The following is a 25,100-nucleotide window of genomic DNA, read 5'->3' as shown; positions in this document are numbered from 1 at the left end:
AATGTTTGGTGAAACATTCTAACTGTTTTCAGGTGAGTTTTAATAAAAGAAAAGAATGTAAGTTACTTTTTAGATATATCAAGAAATGCATTTATTAATATATCATTTCAGAAATACTTTAATTAGGTCAATATCAATATTCAAATCTGAGTTAATAAAATACATTTATCTGCTAATTTTATCAGTATTAACCATTTTTTGAAACACTGTCTACAAATTATATAACAGTACAGATATTTAAAATTTCATGACCTTTTAAACAGTGCGAAATCGTGGTGCTAAAATGCATTCCTTACATTCATAATGTCCTAGCCTATTGAACAATGAAACAAAATCCAAGAAATTTTAATAGCTAGTAATTATTATCCATGTTTTAAACTTGTGCACAAGGAATATATATATATATATATATATATATATATATATATATATATATATATATATATATATATATATATATATATATATATATTATTATTATTATTATTATTATTATCTTCCAACTCCGTTTCTAATTCTAGCGTAAATTAATTCGTTTTATATATGACGATAACATATAAAACATTAATACATTTTGTTAAGAAAAAAAGCAAAGGTTTGAAATTTTAAAAGAAAAATATTGTTTTTATACGACTTCTATCGTTTTATTCAAAAATTTAATTTTACTTCAAAGATATAATTTTTTCGTCTACTTATTTAATTAAGATTTAAATAGTTTAAGCAGTATTAATTTAAGTTTTTAAAAGCTATCCATTTTATTTTCTACTTATTTAATCAAAAAATGTTCTATGCGAAATATGAATTTAAAATCTGTTTTTTAAAAATAATTTCATTTGCTTTGATTCACTGTTTTTATTTACTTAGCTTATTTATCATAATTACTTTTAATTCTAATATGAAATCATATTTTTATACAATTCGTTTTCATACACATTAATATTTTCTTTCATTTATTTATTTTTTTATATTACGCATTACTTTATGCAAAGCTCATACATATTAAAGGAATTTTAGAATCTTATTCGAAGCTTAAGGAAATTTTAAAATATATTCAAGACTAATAAATATAGTTCGTTCACCGTGAGTTATTCAAATTTGACTCAATAATGCAGAATTTGCACGTTGAAAATGCAAAAGAGTCGAATTTCAGCGCGCGTTTTTAATTCTTGTTCTCTTCTATTTCACCTGGCTTCTCTATATAAGTGTCCGTCACCATAGTAACCGTGCTATTTTTAATCTTCCTCCCATTGATCAAGTCAGCGGGGGTGGGGGGTTAACGTGTCTTCCTTCGATCCACAACCTGTTGAATGAAGATACGCACCGTCGAATGCGAATCATCGCAGACAGTTTATAACGTAGTTTTTCTTTCTTTTGCTAGAACAGTTGTTATAAAAGTATGACCGGAAATAAAATCTACGGGATATTCTGAAAAATACATTTTTTATTGTTATGCTATCATAAAGTAAAAATGGAGAAAATGATTTTTTTTCAGTGCATATTATTTTTCTTTTCTTCAATATCTATTTCAATCGCTTACGCTCAAATAAATTCTAAGAAATTCTGCAGTTACAAAAATATGATTTTTTTTTTTTTTTCATATTAGAAGTATAATATGAATATCTATTTATCTGTCTTATTTCTTCTTATTATTACAACGAGTAAATTTATTTTTTCTTCATATTTTCCACCATCCTTATCAATAACTCACAATTTGTGAGTTGTATAGATGGGAGGAAAAAATATAAAAATGACTCAAAATAAAAAAAAAATAAGAAGAAATCTAACAACAATTGAAAATCTTATTAGTAAAATATTGCTCACAGTTAGAGAATTAATAATATTTCTTTTAAAATTTGCTTCCCATAAAGGAAACATCAAATAAATACATATTTTTTTATTTATTTTTCCTTAAAAAGTTTTCATACTGAAGAATTCTATTATTTTCATTGTTATTCTTTCGCTTTTATTTATTGTTATGTTTTTATAAAGTAAAATGATTTTTTAAAATTTTATTTTAATAAATCTATCCATAGTAATTATGTTAGATTACTTACATTGAGCAAGTTCTAGAAAAGCTACATAAATATAGAATTATCATATTCTTAACTTCAAAAAATGATTCAGTATCTTTTCACAAAGAAATATAAAAGATTATTAATAACTTATATAGTTCTTTATTTCTTTTTTGATTAAAATGAGTATGTATAACTTCAAATCGTTTTAAGAAGAAAAATAAATAAGTAAAACATCTATCTATTTTACATTTCCTTTATGGAAGGCATATTTTAAAAGAATTATTATTAATTCTTTAACAGAGAGAAAAATTGTACTTTTTATTTTTTCTTATGTTTTAGAAGAAAACATATTTTCTTTTAGTCTGATGAGAATTAAAGTGATTCTAAATAACTGTTAAAAATTGAAGGTGTGTTAAGCTTATAGAGATAAAACATTTTTCCTTCGAAACAAGTGGCCGTAAAAACAAAGTTCGAATGCTTATGAGGCAATTTTAATTTACTTATTTATTTATTATATTTAAAAATATTTTTAATATAGTTTTATTAATAAGTAAAAAATAAAATAATTTTACTTTAATTATTTCACATTTTTAAATCTTTAATTTATAATCCATTATTATAAATGTTAATATACCTTCTAACCAATTTTTCTTAATTTCATTACCAGTTTGCACGATGTATGAGTATTAATTGATTAATTTAATAAAAATCGTAACTAATTTTAAGTTAAGAGAATATTAAAATAATATATTCTCATCCAGAACATGCATACAGAATCTTAAAATTATATCGTGTCAGAAAGAAGATGAAAAATTCTGTCGTTTTTATTCAAGTTCAATAAAAGTATCTAAAAAATAAAATTAATAAATTAACAAATAAATTCCAAAATATGACGGGTTAAAAAGGAGGAAACAATAAACTCTCCTAAGAAAACAAGAAAAAAAGAAATATCTAAAGCATGTCTTTCACATTTTCATTTAAAAAAATTTCTTAATTTCAGATCTAGATATTTGAATGTCCAATATTGAATAAAATTATTGATATCTATGATAAGTTGATATCTATTATATTGATAAGTTGATATCTATTCAACTCATTGCTTTAATTGAAAATTATATTTATGATAAAACTAATAAATATAGTTACATTTGCCCCATTCAATTCTCCAACAATACATTGTGAAGCACATGTGAACCATTAACTATGCTTATGTTTCTTTAAACATATCAAATGTATGATGCTTTTTTTTTTACAAATCATTGATTTATGCTAGAAAAATGTGGTAAATAAATGCCAATAAATATGGTGAAGGCAAGCAAAAATGCATTGCGGTTCATTTACTTCTTTGCAAAATCTTGTATAGTGTAAAACATTGAGAAACGATGGAATTATATCATTATACCTTACTCATAGCAAATTCGTGTTCCACAAAGTTGGTTTTATAAAAACATGTTATGGTTGGCTCAAATCAAGAATATATATATAATTTAAACACACCTAAATATCATTATAATTGAATATGGATAGTAAAAAAAAATTGTAACTTGATAGATAAGTAAGAAAGTAATGCATTTACTTACTTATTAAGTAAGAAAGCGATGCATTTACTTACTTATTAAGTAAGAAAGCGATGCATTTACTTTTTAAAAAGGTTATGATTTTTGCTTGGGTAATGATTCACACAAAATTTTAAATATTTTGCAGTAAGGAGCACCATTTTTCAATGCTGACAATGAGAGGCTGTTTATCCCCTTATTCCTGCATATATTCCTGCATATTCAAAAACCATTATCTCTCTTTTATGTAATCTTCATAGCAAAATCGGACATATCGTGAGTATTTTTAACACCTTAACCGATGTGGAAGTCGCCGATGACTTGCAGGCTCATAAAAATTACATTGTAAGAAATTCAGAGCGAAAGTCAACATTTTAAACATTTCAGTTAAAATAATAATGTATTGCTATTTTCACTGTAGTTCGTGTTGCAAGATTAACCAGTTTTTACTGTCCGATTCTAAATAATAATTTAACTTCTCCCCCCTTTATGCAATTCTAAAAGCCTTTCGTCACTGAACATATTTGTAACTGCACAATTTCTTTGGTTTCAATACTAATGCAGAAATGTTCCGACAATTGGTTGTGTATTTTGCAAGAATAAAATATTAGAATTGGATAAATGAAATGGAAAAAATTAAGACAATGCATATATGCAAAACAACGGTTTGCAAGGTTTACCTTTCTTCTACAATATCCACATTTGGAATTTTAGCTACAGCGTCTAATGAAAAGAAACTAATGTGCATTTTGGAACAAACACTTCTTTTCATGGAACCAACTTCCACCAAATTTTGTTATATAGTTTAGAAATAAAGATAATGTTCTCAAATATATTCTTTTAGTTTGTTGCATTTATCAATTATCGGTTTTACCAAAACAAAAATACAAATAGTTGTATAATTAACACCTTTAATAATTTATTTCAAAATTTTACCATTTAATTAAAAAATGAAAGAAAAGAACATAACCATAAGTAATACAAATAATATTAATAAAATAGTAAAAATAATAAAGCAATAATAGAAATGAAGGTTTTAAAATCCAATGCTATTTCTTTGGCGCAGTTTATTGAGTATTTGAATTCTTTCATTCACAAACGGAGAAAAATAATTCCAGAAATAATGCTTTCCAAATTATTGCAAAATGATTAATGACATACAGAGGTGTAAAACGTAGAGGATATTCCTCTCTAGTTATAATTTTTTTGGAAAGATAATATTTTCATCTTATATATTTTGAACAATAGAAAATTAAATGCAACTATCTTTATAAATCTGTACTACACAGAAATGCTATATCTCGGAAGTGAATTTGCATTAAAAACTTTACAAACACATAAGGGAGCAGATAATTAAATGCAATAACATTTACTCCAAAGATTATAAATTTATTTTAAAATAATTATCATGATAAGTAATATTTTTACATGATTACTTAATTAACAAGGGATAATTTTTAATAATTAATTAATGCTTATCAACGACTCGCAAGAAGTTTAACATTCATTCGTGTAACAACAAAATTCGTGAATAATATAGTAGTGAATTTCTGAAAATAAGCTTTAAATGATGAATTAATAATGAATCAAATTCAGTTTAAGAATTAAAAATGATAGGAATAATTAATACGCAATTCAAATCCTTTCATAATGTATGATTTAATTTAACTGTTCTATTGAAATATAGCATTTAAAACTAGCTCTTATAGACATTAAATAATTCAGTAATCTTTAAAATTAGAGATAATTTAGGTTATTTTCAAGACATTTATTATATAATTAATTATATTTCAGTGGATACAAAAATGCGGATTCAGATTTTCATTTAATATTAAATTCGTAATAATGTGTTTCATTATTAAAACATTTGCATGTCGTTGCAAACGATGGTATTATGTAATTTCCTAATAAGGAAAGAAATTGCGTGAAATAATATTTAATAGCAACCGTAAATTCGGCTCTATATTTCAAATTTAAATAAAGAGGAAGAAAGATTTATAATGATTCCCTTGAATCCGACCCTCTTCCTTTTTACTTCGAAGTCGGAACATCATTATATCGAGAATTATGTTCTCATGTTTATCTAAGAGGCTTCGTTATTTCTTGAAAGTTTTGAAAAACTTGGAGCTTATTTTATGATTTTCAAGTACGAATCAAATCGAAGTACTTTAAAAGTTCGCTTACTTGCGTTTTGACAATTTATTTAGCAATATTTGAAATAGTGAGAAATTTCTAAGTAGCACAATAGTTTTCTCGTATCTCACAATAAAATGATATTGGAAAAATAAATCTTAAAAAAAATATTGATATTGTTCGTATCTTTTTTTTCTTTCCAAAAATGAAGCATTTCATTCATATTTTATATGAAAAACTTATTTATCCCGATTTTTTTAGGTATATAGGTTCTATATTTTTGAATTTAAAATATATTTTTTAACTGTGCTTAAGGATCCACAAAAAATTTAATTTAATCAAAAATTTGAATTATGAGTTTAAAATTTTACTGAAAGAAAACAAATATATTTAAGCTAAAAAGAATAATGTATTTTAGATTTAAGTATGTAACAATTTCTTATCAGATATAACGAATAAATAAAGTAATTTTAAGAATTAATTCGTTAAAATATGTTTCAGTAATTTTTAATATAATATGTATATCTAACAAATAGTATATATTTTTGTAATAAGTTAAGAATAAAGTTTTAATGAAATTTATTGTGTTCTAATCTTGCTAAAAAAGATGTGGTAATTTTTATATTGCTTATTTTTTTGTTTCACTACATTTTTCAGCAGTAAAGAACTCGAGTAAATTAATGTTCCTGAACATTATTCAGTCACTATCGCTGAAGAAAAAATCTACATACATATTTAATCAACAAAAATAATGCAGGTGTATTTTTCTTTGTTACAATTTTTACTTTTGATTTTGGATTGCAGACGATATTTTAACATTTTATAGATAGGAAATTAATACTTTATAGTTAGGAACATAAAATATTCATACTATCAACTTATTCGAGTAAAAAACAATCAAATAAGATATGTATGGATAGGCTTAGTTTCAAAATTTTAATTGCAGACGTTTTAGTAGCAGAAATAATTTAAATCACTGGCAATGAATACCTAAAGGTATATCTAATTTTTATGTACATAAATATTTAAAATTCACCATTTTAGTAAAGAAATATTTCTCTCTTTTAATACGGAGCTTTCGAAGGAAAAATTCTTATTTCTGTGATTTAAACATACAAGTATGGTGCCTACTAGTGCAGTTAATAGTTGTTATAAATGAAAAAATGATTTAACGATTAAAAGTTCTTTTTCTTTTGTTTGTAAACATATTTTCCGTCTTCAGGTTTGGAAAATGAGTAAAAATGAAAAATATTTTTTGTTTTTAAAAAATAATTGTGAGAAGAATTGCTTAGAAATGACATAAAAAATTTCTGAAAAAAAACAACAACCGAGGATTCTTATTGCAGCCAGTGATTTGTGGATTTAGTTCCTATTTAATGAAGGGTATTAATAGTTGCATAACTGACTTAACCGACTGAGTCGTAAAAAATTATATGAAATGTGAAAATTGTAATCTCTGAATTATGATTGGAATTGCAATTCATATATTAATCAGCAAAGTGTGCATTTAATGCTTTAATATTACAGCCTTTATCTGAACAAGGAAAACTAAGGTAAATATTTCTGAGTAAAATCGTAATGTTTTCAAAACTATTGATAAATCTGAACCGAACTCTGTTTCATATTTCAATTTGCAGAGAAATTTCACTAATTTAAAATGAAATTTATATAATATATTAAATTAGTCTAACTTATTCGTTTAGAAATAAATTAGTTCTTATTAATTCTTTTTAAAGTACCAAGCTGTATATAGTTAAACATATGATGATTGAGATGATATATCCCACTATTCTACGTGTTTACAAGTTCAGTTGTCACAGATTAAAATATATATATAAAAAAAGTAGAGACTGCATTTCACAAAGAAGGTAAATCTTATGGGTGTAAACAAAAATTAATATAAATAGGCAATTAGATTTAATAATAATAATAATAATAATATATATATATATATATATATATATATATATATATATATAAATGGGTAATTTAAATATATATATACACGATTATTCTAAATAGTTTTAGCGATTATTAATGATTATAATTTCCCTGTAAGAAACGATATAAACTTAGAATATAATACAGTGAACGTTTAAAATTTTGTTTTTGTATGTAATAACAGTGATGGAGACATAGGCAACAACCATGCGGTAATCCAGTTCCCTCCAGATACTATGAAGTTTGTTTACAGCCTATGAGACCACACGTATTGCAAATGGCTATGTGTTAAATCTTCTAATAATATTTCTTGTGCCTTCATTTTAACAGATCACGTCGTATACTCAGTCGTAGGAGTAATATATATAAAGTTTACGCTTCTGGAAATACGTGCAATCTTCATACATCAGTAAAATTGACTATCGCATAAAAGTTACCCGTATGACTAAAAAAAATCTATAAGAAAATTTTTATGTAACGACGAAACGTCGATTTTTAGCGAAATTAAAGAATATGTTTTTCTTTATTATGCTTCACTTCTAAAACGTTTTCTTTAAAAATCCGTCTGTATGTTTCCGAATAGTGTTTCTGCAGTCGTTCTTTGGGAAAATTACACAACATAACTCTGGAAGTTATATTCATTATTATATTTGAGTTACGTAAGCTTTAATCCTTGTTGCACTATGAAAAACCATTTTCTCAAATTCTAAATTTTGTTAAAATCTTCTTATGGAAAACTGACAAATAAAAAAAAGTGTATATTTTTTTGTCCTAATTTGTTGTCATAATATCTCAATATGCTATGTGCACTTTTTGAACAACAGAATATTCAATTTGTTCATTAGAAAAGATTTTACAAATCTTTCATATCTTATATTGCAAAATATTGAAATATCATGTTATTTATCATTCAAATAGCATTATTTAGAGATTAGTTAGAAAAGGAACTTTTTTTTTAGAAACCTGATAATATATTCTTAAATTATATACAAAACTTTAAACAAATCATTTAATGAAGTTTAAAATTAGACGGGTTTTGCTTTATACTTTTACCAAAAGAAATATTTCTTCCAATATTTAAAACATTTTTGGCTTTTATGTATTTTTGTGTCATAGGCCATTCTTCAATATAATTTATAAAAAAATATTTTATATATATATATATTTTTTTTTTAATATCGAAACGTAATTGCATATATTGAATCACCTGAATTACTGAATTTAAATTTCTTCATCTAGCCGATTTATATGAGAAAATTACTAATACGGTTAATCTATAAAGTTGTTTTGACTATTTCTTCATTTTATATACAAAATATTATTACCAGTTATTGTAACTGAAACCTTTAAACTAAAGCATATTATGGTAATTTAGACAATCCTCAATTTTAGTAATTTGATTGAAAATGTAATTACTAAACAATATTAGTAAGAATTAAGAACAAAAATTAATAGGCACATTTATAAAAATATACATTAGAAGTAAATGCTTATTAGTACTATATTAAATATATTTACATAAATAATAATTCGATAACTATTATTAATATTTATTTATTCATATTTCCGTACATTTATAAATTACTTCCAACACAATTTTATTAAATCTATTTACATAAATAATAATTCGATAACTATTACTAATAATTCAATAATTATTTATTTATATTTCCTTAGATCTATAAATTACTTTCAACGCAATTTCCCTCCGAAACACTTCAGAATGACCTGCCGAGCAGTGAAGATTACAAAGTCCAATGGAATGACATCGCCCCCATAAATTGCAGTAGAAAACAAAGGCTTTCCCTCGCCTATTTCCTAATTGGCGGAAAATGTTGGGTCCCTGTCTCATTAAAATACTTTCCCCGACCATGAACCAAATCATACATTATTCATGTAAAGATTTACCATGCGGAGCTGATTAAAACCTCAAGTTTGTTAAGGCGCGGTGGCCATACTTGTTACAGAGGATACTCAACAGCGTAGAGGGGATTTAAATTCAAATAAATGAGCACGAATCATTTTTTCGCAAAGCAAGTGAAGATAATAAGACATCCCCCGGAATGCGGATTTGTTACAAGAGGATTCCTTCATTCATTAAGAAAATGCCATATTTCCACATTCGGCTAAAATTATATAAAAATGGGGAGATGGAAAATTAAATGTTAATACAGAATCTAATGAAACGGGCTTCGTCGGATTTACTTTAGTTGATTAATGTTTTCTTAATTTAGGAGTGCGGGTTTGAATTTATTTAGCTTGGGAAATTAAAGTTTCATGTTGAAGTTCTGCCGTGGGACTTGCATACGGAATTGTTTAATCTGATCAAATAAAATTATTTTTTCATTATTCTTTATTATTATTTTATCCATTTAATTATTTTTTCATATCATATATTAGTTATAAAAACTAGTTTTACAAAAGTTCGGAATTATAAAGCTATAAAAAGTTATAGTTAGTTATAAAAACTAGTTTTACAAAAGTTCTGTTGATATAGTTTAATATAATTAGAATAACTTTTGTTTTGAAATGATATGAAATATATTATAGAATTACCACCGTTAAAAAATGCGAAATATATATTTCTGAATTATCACCAGATGACTATAGATAAAAATAAACAGCCCTTCCTTTTGAAATTTCAAGGCCACACCAACAAGAGAATGCTTAACCGTTGACAAAATAAATGAGCATGAGGCGCCTAAAAACACTTACAGATACAGCTTACCTAGATAGGTGTAAAGTCCAAAAAGACTTGAAATAAAAAGTAGCACTTGCTTATACATTGTGGATCTTTGGAAGAATAATGCTTCGAACTCAGATTCAAGATTCAGCTAATAGAACTGCACAACCCTCGCGATATTTTGAAAATAACGGCGTATAAATGTTTACATTCCAAAAAGATATTTCCAATCAATGTTTCTAATACCATAGTTTTCTCCCTTTTTTTAAAAAATCTGAATAGTTTGCTTAGTATTTTCAGATGTAAAAAACACAATCACATAAAAATGAATCAGCGAGTTTGTTGCTTTGAAAGGCATCAATAGGATTGCCTTTTAAAAAAATAAATATATTAATGCTTTTTCTGGGCAGTGCACTGTGGTTATTAAGGGCAGTATTATTATATATTATTACGAATCTGCGATGCGGCTTTCCAGCATAGTTGGTTCTATGGGAAGTCCCAGAGCTTGGCGACCATTTGGCGGCTTGTCGCCAAAATAAATTATACCCGAAACATCGAGAATTTTCCCGATCCGTCCAGTAGGAACGGAGATACGCCTCTAACGTTCCTGATTGGTTGAGAGGCTTCTAGTCCCGCCTCCTGAGATCTATAAAAGGAAGCACCTGCAGCTGCCGGGGAGTGGACGGTGAGTCGAGTGGTGAACCAGTGGTGAATTGAGTCGTGGACCAGGGGAGTCGGAGAGTAGTCGGAATCGACGGTGAAGAACTCGTCTTCCAGGGACTAGCGGAGCAGCGACGGAGTAGAGCTGCTGTGTATACTGTTGTATGCTGCACGTATCGGCTGAAGATAATTGTCTTCTGTGCTGTATATAGTTGTCGTCTTTGTGCTGTCCTGTGTGTCTTCATGTAAATAAACGTCGTTGTTTCATTTTCTACTGCCGCCTGCTGATTGAGTGTTCTCCACACCATACAACTCCCACTATCCAAACGAACCCTCTGAAATTTCGTAATAATATATATATATATATATATATATATATATATACTCTCTAGCAGCTTGCCTTTTGAATTACTTGAGTTGGAAAATGTTTTTTTTCTCTGCTTTAACTGGTGATTTTCGTGATTTAATGTTTATATTATTCTAGTATTCCGATAGATCGCCGCATATAAGTAAATATTCTTTTCAAAATATTTGGAATTATTTGTAAATATTGCATCTAAATAGGGTTTTTTTTTAAAATTTGGGTTACAAATAAGACAAAATCTGAGACGAACAGCAAATATGAAAAATATATGTGTTTTCAATAGCAAGTTACATAGAAAAATGTTCATTTTCTTTTTAAAAATGAATTTCAGAAAATTAAGTATAGCAAAAGAAAATTTTCATAAGCTTTAAATATCCTGCTAATATATGTATATATATAATGCTTTAACAAGTTTCATGTATGGCTAAGATTTGTATTGCTCCCAATGAAATTTATTATATCAAATTAATTAAGTTTTTATCATTTTGTTCAAAAGAGATCTTAAAGTAACTTAAAGGTTAAAAATTTAACGTTTCAATGACCAAATTTTATTACTTTATCTCGAAAACAAAAGAAATTCCTGCATACTTCAGATAACAGAGATGTAAGTTAAGTTTATATAATTTATTTGCGAATAAAAAGAAAAAAACCTAAGAAATTCCTTAAATGAATGGGACTTTTTTTAAATATTTAACAGATTTTTTTATCTTCATCATTTACTTTGTCTTTATTATTCTCTTTATAATTTATTTATCTTCTGGAGGGGGAAAAGAGGAGGAAATGTCTTTCAGTTTTAAACTAAAGTTAGATGACAAGAATTAAAAGTACACTAAGAACGCTTTCATAGTAAAAACATAGCATTTTCAGAAGGACTTCGAGAATTCCTCCAATTACCCGCATCGTATCAGCGAAAATATTATTCATTCTGACAGATTTGTAGTGATTGAAGCCCACTTACAATAGAATTATGTATCGAACCCGTAACCATTTTCCTATCCCGATTTCAAGATTCACCAACAAATCCACCGCCTTCGCATGTGTTAGGTATATCAATGTCAGTCCAGAAACAATGCATGAAATGTTGGGAGCGACTTCAATATTAGTAAAGTACCTGATCAAGTCATTATGTGCTCACGTGTGCTACAGAAAGAGTTCAATAAAATTCGGATAAGTTTAGTTTTAACAGTAACCTTTCTTTACGCAGAATATCAATCATTTGCTTTAAAACCAAGTTTTACTTTAATATACTAAGTAATTACATTAGGATCATATTAATGGTCATTAGAAACATAATCATGGCTACTCTCTTACTAATACACCAATTTAAGGTGCCGCTTACGAAAGAGACATTAATTATCGAATGCAATTAGCATTTGGCACATCAAATAGTAACATAAGAATGTTCGAGTTTCCGTAGAGTGGAAAGTGAAGTGCACCAATCGTAAAAGAGTATAAACATTTGGTTTTAACGCATTGCCGACGGATCATGAGTTAATTATGCAAGTTGGAAAACACTGCAGAAACAACAGAAAGCTCATTTCTTCAGCAATGTTTCAGATACTCATATTCCTTTTATGATTTTTTTTGCTGTATAATTTTTATAATATATAATACTGTATACATACTATATAGTTTTTATTTTGCTTCTAATTTCTGTTTAGTAAATTATTTTTTAAAAAGTTTTTTTTTAATGTTTATAATAGCTTTGAAATGCAAATAAGAAATCACAATCTGATTAATAACGATAATATTTTCCAAAAAGAAATAATGAGAATTCTTGCAAAAATATGCACTATTGAAAGAATTATTAATTTAAATGAATTTATCTCATTTTATAGGGATATTACACAAATTTCAATTAAATGTCAAATATAATATATTTCGGATAGATAATTATAAATTATTTTTGTGTGTGTGGGATGAGATATTTTAACTTTTTATTACTTTGGGCGCTCGCACTGTTAGAATTTAAAAATTCAGATGAACAAGAATGGAATAGGAATGGGGAGGGATTGCCTATAACTTGCAAATGAATTTTCGTTCATTGAACTTCTTTTTTGAATCATAAAATACATTTGAAAAAGTAGTAACATGAAAAATGACCATCTTTCCATAAATAAGAGCAAATATATTGTTGGGTATGTTGACTAATTGTTCATGTTTTTGATACAAACTATTGAAAATAGCTGAAAAACTTAGTGTGTAATTTAAATATCGTTTAAAATTCAATAGAATTTTTTATAAAAAAATCTGGCGATCTGTGTGAAATAAACAAGTTTTAATAAGAAGTGCATCAATTATAGCCAAAAGGCATAAAACATTTTTGTACCAGCCATTAACTTCAAAACAGCACCCTAAAAGAATTTGAATTCATAGATTACAATAATAATAATAATAATAAAATACGTAAGTAAATTTTTTCAATGCATGATTAAAAATCAAAATTCAATGTCTGCTCACAAACAAAATCGAAAAATTGAAAATTTTGCTTCTCTCTGTATTTTATATTAAGAATATGTGTTTTATAAGATTATAAGTTAATAACTAATGTAATTTTTATTTTTCCAATAATATTATTCTTTCAGAGCAGAATGCTGAATTATTAATTCCGAGTAAAATAATAAAACTAATTTTTCAAATGAATTTGAGATATGAATAATACTTTTTTTCAAAATTACTTAACACTGAAATAATAATTAGTTCTTTTTATAAATACTTTGTATAAAGAGAATAAAATAAATTCATCGTATGCATCATATTCCTTTTTATGATATAAATGATAACTTCTAAGATATCAGTGTCTTAAAATAGCTCCTGGAACTTAATAATGCAACATAAAATCAAAATTTCGATATAAGAAAGAAAACTTATCTTTCCGAAACCAAATTAATCATGTTTAAAATTACTATCCATTCAAATAATAACCCAAAGTCATATATTAAGAATAATCAAAGATGCGATTTCAGATCCCATGATAATGCGTTTAATAAAAAAAAAATCCCATTCAGTTATCCAAATAAAATAAATCTTACAAAGTTTTACAAATTGCATCTTGAAAGAAACTGAAGAATCGGAGGAAGGGGGGCGATGAGTCAGATAAGAAAAGATTAAACGATCCTTTGGTGAAAGCATATCAGCAGCAATTTTAAAGACTTAACAAAAGAAGAGAACTTTAATAAGAAGTTTGATTTCACTTCTTTTTTATATTATTATTAGAAGCAAACGTAAAATTGAAAAAAAATTCGAAAGATGATATGTTCTTTAACTGAACAATACTTGAGAAACATATTCACAAGAAATAGTTGTTTTTTTTATTATTATTTTTCTTTTGTTGAAGAAAGAAGATAGAAAAGATTTCTCTCGGGTTTTATTTCTTTTTATATGCCCTTAATGCCAAAAAAATAATTATAGAATAAGAAACACTGATACTTGTTGCGACAAAATAAATGAAATGAATGAGGTTTTTATGTATTTGTAACATCATCATTACATGATATATCTGAAATGTATTCTGAAAAATTTTGAAAGAAATATAGGGTCATTCAATTCAAGGAGAGTTGTTTGATAGCTACTTTCAAAGAAATATTTTCATTTAGGAAACAAATACTCACATCATAAAATATTGAAGTTATAATAGAATAAAGAATATTTTAATATATTTGTAACGGCATCATTATATGACAGATTATAACTGTCTTCCGTCCTTAAATTCCTTTAACGAAACAACTATTTACTCCCTTAAATAAATAATTAAATAAAAAGAAATAACTATAATTAAATATGTATAATTCCTTAAATTAATAATTTAATCCATAATTGGTTCTTAATCCTCTCTAATGCATAAACTGAACAGTTCATTTAGATTAATTAAATAAATAATTCAATTCTTATTCATTTGTATTCAAATTACGTTGCCATCTGGGAACGTTAAGTGCAATATGATTTAATTATTAATGGCCGATTACTCAGCTGATTCCAAATGGTATCACTGGGCTTTAAGTCTTAATAGAAAATAAATGTTTATTGTATTTGTAATTAGTATTATTATACGATAGATTTGAATAGTGATCTGAAAATAATTAATGAAATACAACGTTACGTTATTCAGAAAGAGTTATTTTGTAACTATAATCAAACAATCAAGCCTACGTAGGAGAAAAAAATCTTACGCTATTGAATATTGATCTTACTCATGAAATTTCATAATATCACGTCTATTATCAACTTACAAGTTTAAATAAAAAGTAGGAGAATATTTAAAGTATTTATTTTTAATGAATAATCTATACTTATAATAAAGCTCAATGTGTGTGTGTGTGGGTTGGCGCTCTACAGGCCAGGTCATTTGACATACAGCTACCAAATTTGGTACATGTATACCTTAGAGGTCGGGAATGTGCACCTGGGGTCCCTTTTTTTGAAATTTTAATTAGAATTTTAATTATTAATTAAAAACTAACTTTCCCGCCAAAAAATCTTCCATTTTCCCCACCGCCAACTTTTCCGCCAAAAAAAAATCTTCCATTTTCCCCACCGCCAAATGAGTAAGGCTTTATTCTTTTTTTCTCGCAACAGTAATGAGGCTAGGGTTACATTTTTCGGCGGATTACTTCAAACGATTCTGTTTATTTTTTTAATGTTTTATGCATTTAAAATGAAACATTTTTAATTAATCCATGTTTCAGATTCATTCTGAAGTACTTTTGAATTAAAATAACACAGAATAAAGGAAATTAAAAATCTATAATCTGCATAGCGTTACCCCAACTGGCGTAGAGAAATTCACGCATTTGCGTGAATGTGGCGAAGAAAATTCACGCATACGCATTATATTCTGATTGTTGCCATGACAACCAACGGACGACATAAATTATTTTTAGGTTAGTTGCATGCTTTTGTAAGTAAATTGTATTTATGTTAGTTATATATTTTTTGTATATGCTTATAGTTTTAAGTACATCGTTTTTTAAGTAGTTTTTTTAATTCTGTTTTCAATGATTTAAATTATTTTTAGGTTAATTGCATGCTTTTGTAATTAAATTGTATTTATGTTAGTTATATATTTTTTTTGTATATTCTTATAGTTTTAAGTACATCATTTTTTGGTAGTTTTTTTTAAACCTGTTTTCGACCGATTATTTTAAACGATTCATTTTATTTTCTTAGTGTTTGATGCATTTAAAATGAAACATTGTTAATGAATCGATCTTTTCATGATGAATCTGAGAAATTTTTGTTGGCAAATTCTTGAGATATTACATAAATGAAGAAAGATATTCTTTAGTGACCATAAAGTTTAAACGCTCAGTGACTCTATTATCAGTAATAATATTATTAAAAAAATGCTTTGTTTCAGTAAAAAAATATTATATTAATTGCAGATTAATCATTTACACTTTAATTTAAAGCCTAATTTCTACAGAAAATTAGGGTAACAGAAAATTAGAGAGATACATACCACGCTATGACTGAAGGCCTTTATAATATTATGACTGAATTATATGACTATCAAAATTTGAAGTTTTAAAATATTTTGCTGAAGAATCTATTAAAGTTGGAATCGCGTAAAATATTTAATGGTACGACCGGAGTATTCCGGTTCAACTTATTTAATTATTAAAATTTAAACGAACATTAAGATTGGCAAACCGGCTGGTCGCCAAAGGCGGCTAGTACTAGATAGAGATAGATAGATCACTGGATATCAGGAATTTTGAAGTTTTATTTTATGAAATGTTATGTCACAAATGTCAAATCAAAAATCCATTTCTTGGCATTCGCGAAGAAACTTGTCCTTGTTATTGAAATCCTGTTGTAAAAATTCAGTCTTGCAGATCCTGTAGTGTAACAAGCACAGGCTTTAAGCATATGTCATACTGATCCCAAGTTGTATGCTTCCGTTTCTTGTAAATTTCCTTCAGGTACATTCGAAAGTTTATGGGATACGTTCAATATTTTCATGAGGTGGTTGAGTGAGGACGATTAGAGTTTTTCCCTTTTCTTATAAAACAATCGTCTACGAACTGTAAATATGTTAATTATAAGGCAGCTCTTTGTTGAACTTTCAACGAAATACACTCTGCATTTCAACGACGGATTTATTTTTAGTTACATACAAAGCAAATTTCCCCGAGACAGCGGCAATTTCTCACATACAAACAGCTCTACCTTTCCCAGAATTATCCGAATTCAAAATAAAAATAATAATAAATAATAATAATAAAAACTTTGAACTTTCCTTTATATGTATCTCCACATATTGTTGCCCAGGAAAAATAAATATTTTAACTCTACTCTTTCTTTCTGCAACCATGTATAGCTATTAATCTCTAAAAGGAAACAAATAATTTCTTTTTTGAAATCTTTGGCACAGACTGTAAAAATTATTGCTTCATACGCTCTGAGAATGATAATTCTAAACTTCATGAGCAAACTGATGTCAGAAACTATTCGACATGAATTCAAAAGTAGTGTTTGTTTCTTACACGTTATTACTTCAAACAAAAATAATCCTTAGACGAAAATAGAGAAATCTGCAGCAATAAATAAAAACCTCATATTTATTGGAGAAATAAAAGATGTTTCAGTCAAAATTAATGTCATGGAATTTGCGATTGTCAAATAATGTAAATATTTGTAAAAAACTACATAAAATAAAAATTTTTACAGAATTTTCTTTTTAGTTATACACTGGAAATCGATTCCGTTATTTCAGCACATCCATTGTGCTCTTTTGAAATTTTTTACTATGAAGATAGTTGTATAATTTCGAGATGCATTTGAATAGCACTGTTGTCATTTCAGTCTCATCAGTCTTTTGAAAGTCGTTCACAATTTTTCGATCGTTACATTTTTAAATATAATTCAGCATTCTTTTGAATCATTATTTCATTTTTGTGCATTATATATTAATATTTGAATATTACATTCATCATTGTAATTATCTTTATCTTTCTAGAATATTATTCGCATATTTTTTTTCCTATCGTTTAACAATAAGATATTTAAAAAGGACAAATAAATTATATTCAATTCGGGGGGGGGGTAGGAATTTAAAAGTCATTTAGAAGATCGCGTGGCTGTCAATCACTGTTATTTCCTTTAACGAACAAATTTTTTCACTCGACAGTCAATAAGTAAAACATCTACAATAATAATAAAGATGAATGGGTGTATGTGCTGGTGCTCTAAAGGTTACATTCCGTTTGGCTACAGATACAAAATATATTAAAATTATTTATTAATTTGGCTAAAATAATATTTCAGCCAAAATCTTTGAAATGATAAATACTTACTTATGGCATATAAAATATTTTTTCGCAATAATTATTTCAGAATTTGGATGATGAAGTGAAGTTAAATTCGAGCAAATGTACTAAAGATTGTAATATATTTTGATTATTTAATTTAAATGTTTTAAGAAATAATCAAATAAAAATAATAACTAACAGAAAAAACACAGTTACGTAGAAATCGATCCCAGAATGGCATATGCAAATTTCATGTCGTAAATGTTTAATCTTGTAAAAATATTTTATTGAGAATATCTTTCACACACAATTTCACAACATTTTTTGGTTTGCAACCATTAATCCCGGCGAACCAGCCGGTCACCAAAGGCGGCTAGTAGGTAATAAAATGAATGCCACGATTGCAACAAAAAAATGGATACAACTTTAAATTATATGCTAATATTAGGAACGCTGGTCACTACGTACGTAGCTCAAAATCAGACTTTGTGACATTTGAAAAATATTAAGCAACAAATATATCAAGGTAAACCATTAATTGATGGAAAGAATCATGATTGGTGGGCCCATCCATCTGTCCATTTAAAGAACATATCATATAGTCCAATGCTAAACTTTTGAAATTTCCATTTTTAAGTTTATAGTGCCCCTTTTTTCGATTTTATCTCCAAATTAAAATATCGAAGTAAAAATTATGACTTACTTTGGCAACATTCTGTGAAGTAAAGCCTCCGTCTTTTTCTTTTCTTCCACAAGAGCAACCGTCCGTTCATCCACCAATTCTTCTAAATTATAAGCATATTTCTCCATCATTGCCATCATATTGTCCATTATGTTAGACTTCCTGCGAGAAAAATAAAAGCAGATAAATAGCTTTTATAAAACTTCATATAGAAAGAATTTCACAAAATTCTTTTTATAACAAAAATAAGTAGGAATTTCAATTTTATTACAGTGATTAATAACATTAGATATATCATACTATCTTAAAGTGTTGCGGAATTTACAAAAATAATTAGAGTATTTCTTTAATTTAAAATAATAAATGTGAATTTAAATGAACTCACTCTTTTACTGAAGAGGAAATAAATGACAATTTTAAATTATACAACAATATTGTACGAGCAAATGCCTCGGAAAAAGGTTAAATGTTCCCTAGGTGCTGATAAGTGCACCTTGCTCTGAATTATTTGTTAGCTCGTAACTTTAAAAAAATAAAAGATAAAATGTTGTCAAGGCGCTCAATGACAACATTTATGACTGAACCTGAACATCTATATTTCCCTTGCTCACATTTCGCAACCTTACTGCACGTTCAACTAGGACGTTGGAATATCTGAACTATTCAGATATTTTTATAAAGCAGCACTCTTCTTTTAAATCTAGAATTGACATTAATTATATATGTAAATAAAATTTAATTTTAAAATAAACATAAAATTCCATAAAAACCCAAAAAAAGTTCTATACTGTCTGATAATTTCGAATTGAATATTCAATGTAATTTTCGATTTCATATAATCTATGCGATTCGACAGACCACGAGATGGCGCTCTTCTACTATCTGATGTGATATCACTAGTATCCAAATGAAATAATAAGGTAGATTAATTGGATCTCTCCATAAAATCAAACCTGTTTTAAAATTCTTAAGCAGAATCAATCATCAAAATACTAATGCAAAATGACATAAGAGATACGTTGCCTGCAAAAGTGGCACGTGATTATAAATAAAAATATATTTCTCCAACATCTTTTTTCTTATTTCAACATTGTATCTTTATATGTTAATTGATCTCTTCATTCATAAGATAAATGAATAAGATGTTTCAGTGGAGTGAAGGAGTTATTCCAATCCTTCATGCACGCATTGATGCTTTTTATTACTTCAAAAAAATTATTTGAATTTTATTCACCTATTATAACTTAGCTTGTTTAAAGTTTGTTCTAATTTGTATATGCTTTGCGTTTTTTTTAAGTAGATCAAAAAATTTCCTTCTGCAAATCCTTTATTTAAATGTTACGTTTTTTTTTGTTGTTGTTTTCAGAATGTGAATAACAATTTATAATGCCAAGAGCATATTATTCTTAATTTCTTTTGAATAAATAAATATGCTTTAAAGTATTAAAGCAAAATGACTTTTCTTTCTTAAGGAAAAAAAAAAGACATTAAGAGAAAGAGAGAAAAGATAAAGCTTCTAAGGATGGAATTTGGTAACCGATTTTCTTATTCACTTCCTAATATGCTAGAGGTTTAAAATTTTGAACACAACACAACTGTATTTTTGATGATAATATTTAGTATTTTCAGAATTTGACTATCAGCTAATCGATTAATATGATTAAATCTTATTTAATATCAGTGTTTCCATCTGGCAGTGAATTTAGGATAAAAATGATTTGTCATGATGTAATAATAAAACAAATATGTATTATAGATTAGAAATAAGTAAATATTTAAAATAAAATTTATTTAGTGCATTAATTAAAATTGAATTTTAAATCTGTTTTATCTTATGCTTTACACACCACTTTTGAAAATAATTACTCACATGATTCGATTATTGCATGATAAATAATTAATGATTTATTATTTTAATCCAATCAACGATTATATATAGTCAATTCTGAACATTGATACTCTTGAAGAAGGCCATTGATATGATCTAAAATCGTCAAAAATATTAATTTTCAAAATTTTTGATAAATTCGGTTACTTTTAATCATAGAACAGTAAAGTCTTTTTTTTTTCATTTAATAAATTGTGTATCAAGAATACTTAGAAAATATGACTAATAGATCCAACAAACTCAGTAAAAAAATATATTTCGTAATTTTTTCAGCAGTATGTTTATTGACTCGAAACAGTATAATAAAATATAATTCTTAAAGACATATAAAGGATGAATCCTCATCACAGCATGAAGTGAATCCTAAAACGTGTCATATTATGGTTGTTTATAAGAAAGTTTAAGAACATTCCGGCGATTTTTCAATGCATTTCTTGCATATGTGTAGTTGATCCAGTCACAGATAATAAAAAAAAAAATTTAAAAAAAACTATGTAACATTCCACTTACATGCCTTCTCTCATCTTGCGAAGTCTTTCCTTTAGATGATGAAAATCTGGTCTGTTCTCGGGCCTTTCATGCCAAGCATCAGTCATGGCATTTACTATGTAATCTTGGCACTGAACATCGTGAAGAGGTGGCCTAAAGGGTTCTTTGTCCACTTGTTTGACACGCTGAATGATCTCTAGAAAATAAAATCATTATTTCAGGAAGAAAATCTTTTTATTTCAAGATAATGGTAGACTTTCATTCATAATTATAAATTTTATTTTGCATAACTAGTTCCTACCTGAAAAAACGACTGTGAAAGCGAAATTTTATAATCTATTTCTCATTCTCTTCTTGATGTTATAAATTCCAAGATTCAGTACCATTTTGTAGTTCAAAAAAAAAAAAAAATTCGAAATTTTCAAAAACTCATTATTAATTAATATCTTAATTTCCTTCAGTTTTGACTCAATGGCACAGCCCCCATTGAATAATAAATATCAGAAAGTAATTAATCTTCGCATACATTGTGTAATATAATTACTATAGAATTAGCTTTCTAATTATAAAAGAAATTGACTAAAGATTGAAAACATTTTACTAAACTAAGCCACCAGACCCTCGATTCGTGATAAACAACCAGTCTCACACAACCTTCTGAGTCCATTTGCAAATATCGTGTGTGATGAGGAGTGCATCTGTACGGAAACGCTTTAGGAACAAATGAAAAGCAGCACACACGTTACAATCCGCGGCTCCATACGCTAAGCGTATACAGCCATTTCAACTTTCGAATATTCACCCTTCCTACTGCCTTCAACCAGCTCGTAAGTGCGGATTACTAGTGGGATCGCTGTTCGTGAGACTTGCTGTGTAATGCTCCCTACTGTATGATGTAGACATTCTGAACCTTGCAATGCAATATGATTTTGATTCATCTTTATTTTCCCTACACCTTCTGAAAATTGATCGTACTGAGAGTGAAACATCTTGCATACAAAGAAGTAGCTATTTAGTTAAATATTTCAATTTCTGGAGAGCAGTAAATATATTTATTAATCTAAGATTGACGTTTTGTTTATTCCAAATAGCAGAACTTAATAGATTTTTCACATTTAAGGTTTAACAATAAAAATTCTTTTTATAAAATTTAACTAATTTTCTTAGCAAAAACCTAGTGGGGGATCCATTTTTCTTACCTAATAATCACATTAATATCCATAATAGTTCCTCTCATTGCAGAATTGATGATTATCATATGACTGATATAATATTGAACACTAAATTAAAAATCTGTTCAATTTTGACTACTAAAAAAATATCTTAAAGTTCACTAAAGATTTCTTATATCAAACGTAAAGGCTTTTAATCCTCAAATAAGCAACAGCTATTTTTGGTATATAATAGCCATGTTAAAAAACAATTGGGGACGAATCTTGAATGGGTTATTTCACATATATGGGAAGATGTTTGGTACCTCATGTGATTAACAACAGTATTGTTATGAATTGCTTAATTAATTTTTGGCATCTTATTTAATATGATTCAGGATCCTGATATATTTATTTAAATTCATCGTTTGTGATTTTTTAAAAATGAATTCAATTCTTTTGAATTAAAAAAAAACATGCTTGTTATGGAAGTAAATATGAGTTATAGATCTTACAACTCACCAAAGAAAATTAATTTATTGCTAATTGGTTTTATGCGCGATGCAAATGTGTTCATATATTTATATAAACATTTTTATCACCATTATTTGATGAAACTGTGTTTTTATAATCTAATTAATTAAAAGTTTTTATAATTATTTATTCTTAATAAAATATTTGAACAAACCAATAGGCTTCTTTCACTTTAATAGTACAATAATACAGATAAAAGTTTGGAAACAAAGAAAATTAATTTATTTTTCATTTATTTGTGTATGATTTAATTATGATTAGAAATTACTAAATTAGGAATTACTAAATATGTTTTAAACGTTAAATAAGAATCAAAATTTATTTTATGTTTAATACTTTTCAATCTTACAATTTAAAAATCGATCTTAAAATCATGTTCTTTGTAAAAGCATATTGCATAAGTGGTTTTTATTTTTATTTTAGAAAGCCATAAATTTTGAACAATTTTATTTTTTAATAAAACTGCACGATTGTAATTTCTGTAAAATTACAATTAATATTAAATAATTTCAACATACTAAATTAGTGGAACAAAAATAGTGGAAATGTTAACTCATTATTCTAAGCAAATTATTAACGCAGCTGGAAAAATATCGAATACCGAGACAAATTATTTTAAAATAGATCAAAGAGAAACCACTGATTACATTCATTTATAAAGCATATTAGTTTTCCAATAACTTCAAAGAAATGTCTTTATTGAACATATACACGAAATAATATCACAAAACAGCTTTAATATGCAGTGTTTCGCTTATCTGAAATGATTAAAATAAATCATTCGAAGCAATCTTTGAAAAAATATCATGAAGCGTCAAAATCCATTAAGGTATGCAAAGACTTCATAAAGCATTTCTCGATTCCTTTTTAAAATTCTTTCGAAACCTCTTTTGTCTTAATTTACCATCAGGAATAACTCCCGAAACATTTTCTTATTTAAAAAGATAGGAGGAAATGGAGAAAAAAAAAGTAAAAATAAATAAAAACTGGTGAAAATCTTCCCGATGAAAGCTCCAAGAATATGAGTGTTTGTGCCTTTTATCTTAATGGTTTAACGAGATTTTTGTCCTTTTTTCTTTTATTTTCTCTCAGAGAAGAAAGAAAAAATTGTAGTTTTCAGAAATTTACTTCTTTTTCGTTTTTTTTAATAAATACTCATACGTAGCTGTTTTTCTGTGTTTCTTAATTCTAATTTTGGCGCTTTTTCAATGACTAGAAAAATAAACTAATACTGGACGGATCTAAAAGCAATATTTGAAAATATCATTCGAAAGAAAATGCATTTATTTTCAGAAATTCCAAGAAAGGAAATTTCAAGTCATCAAATCCTACTACTTTATATCCATTATATAAAATTTAGGCCATGCTTCATAGTTATTCTGTTCATGTGTCGGCTCATAACGACAAAATTTAATGTGAGCAAACACATTATAATTTGTGAAGGCTTTTCTAATTTTTTTTACATTCAATAAAAATATTTCAATTTTTTAATAAATAACCAATTTATAAAAATAGCCATTGAATACATTTTAACTAGCTGATATATCTAACACTTTCCACGAATAAAATATTCACAAGTCAAAATTTCTAATGTAAAAATACTTTTGCGTAAAATATTAGAACGCACAAAATGAATGTATAGTTTTTTTTTAAATAAAAGGACATTATCAAATTTAAAACCAAGCTAATTTTGTCTAATTTTCTCATTAGATATGATTATTTCTTAGAGTAGTATTTTTTTTAATTCTATTTTC

General features: G+C 26.7%; 1 protein-coding gene across 2 annotated transcripts in view; it reads right to left on the bottom strand.

The window, feature by feature from the left end:
* The window catches only part of LOC129963110 (receptor-type guanylate cyclase Gyc76C-like), a 426,844-nt gene that overhangs the window by 53,317 nt on the left and 348,427 nt on the right, over positions 1–25,100 (bottom strand). For both annotated transcript variants that reach the window (XM_056077187.1, XM_056077197.1), the window contains 2 exons: positions 21,683–21,857; positions 19,306–19,446 (listed from right to left, as the gene is read on the bottom strand). In XM_056077187.1, coding sequence (XP_055933162.1) covers positions 19,306–19,446; positions 21,683–21,857 — 316 coding nt within the window. The remainder of the gene's footprint in view (positions 1–19,305; positions 19,447–21,682; positions 21,858–25,100) is intronic.

Source organism: Argiope bruennichi, chromosome 1 (assembly GCF_947563725.1).
Source record: "Argiope bruennichi chromosome 1, qqArgBrue1.1, whole genome shotgun sequence".
In the NCBI taxonomy this organism is placed as follows: Eukaryota; Metazoa; Arthropoda; class Arachnida; order Araneae; family Araneidae; genus Argiope; species Argiope bruennichi.
Note: the sequence above shows the minus strand (reverse complement) of the source record. Positions and strands in the feature narration are given on the sequence as shown.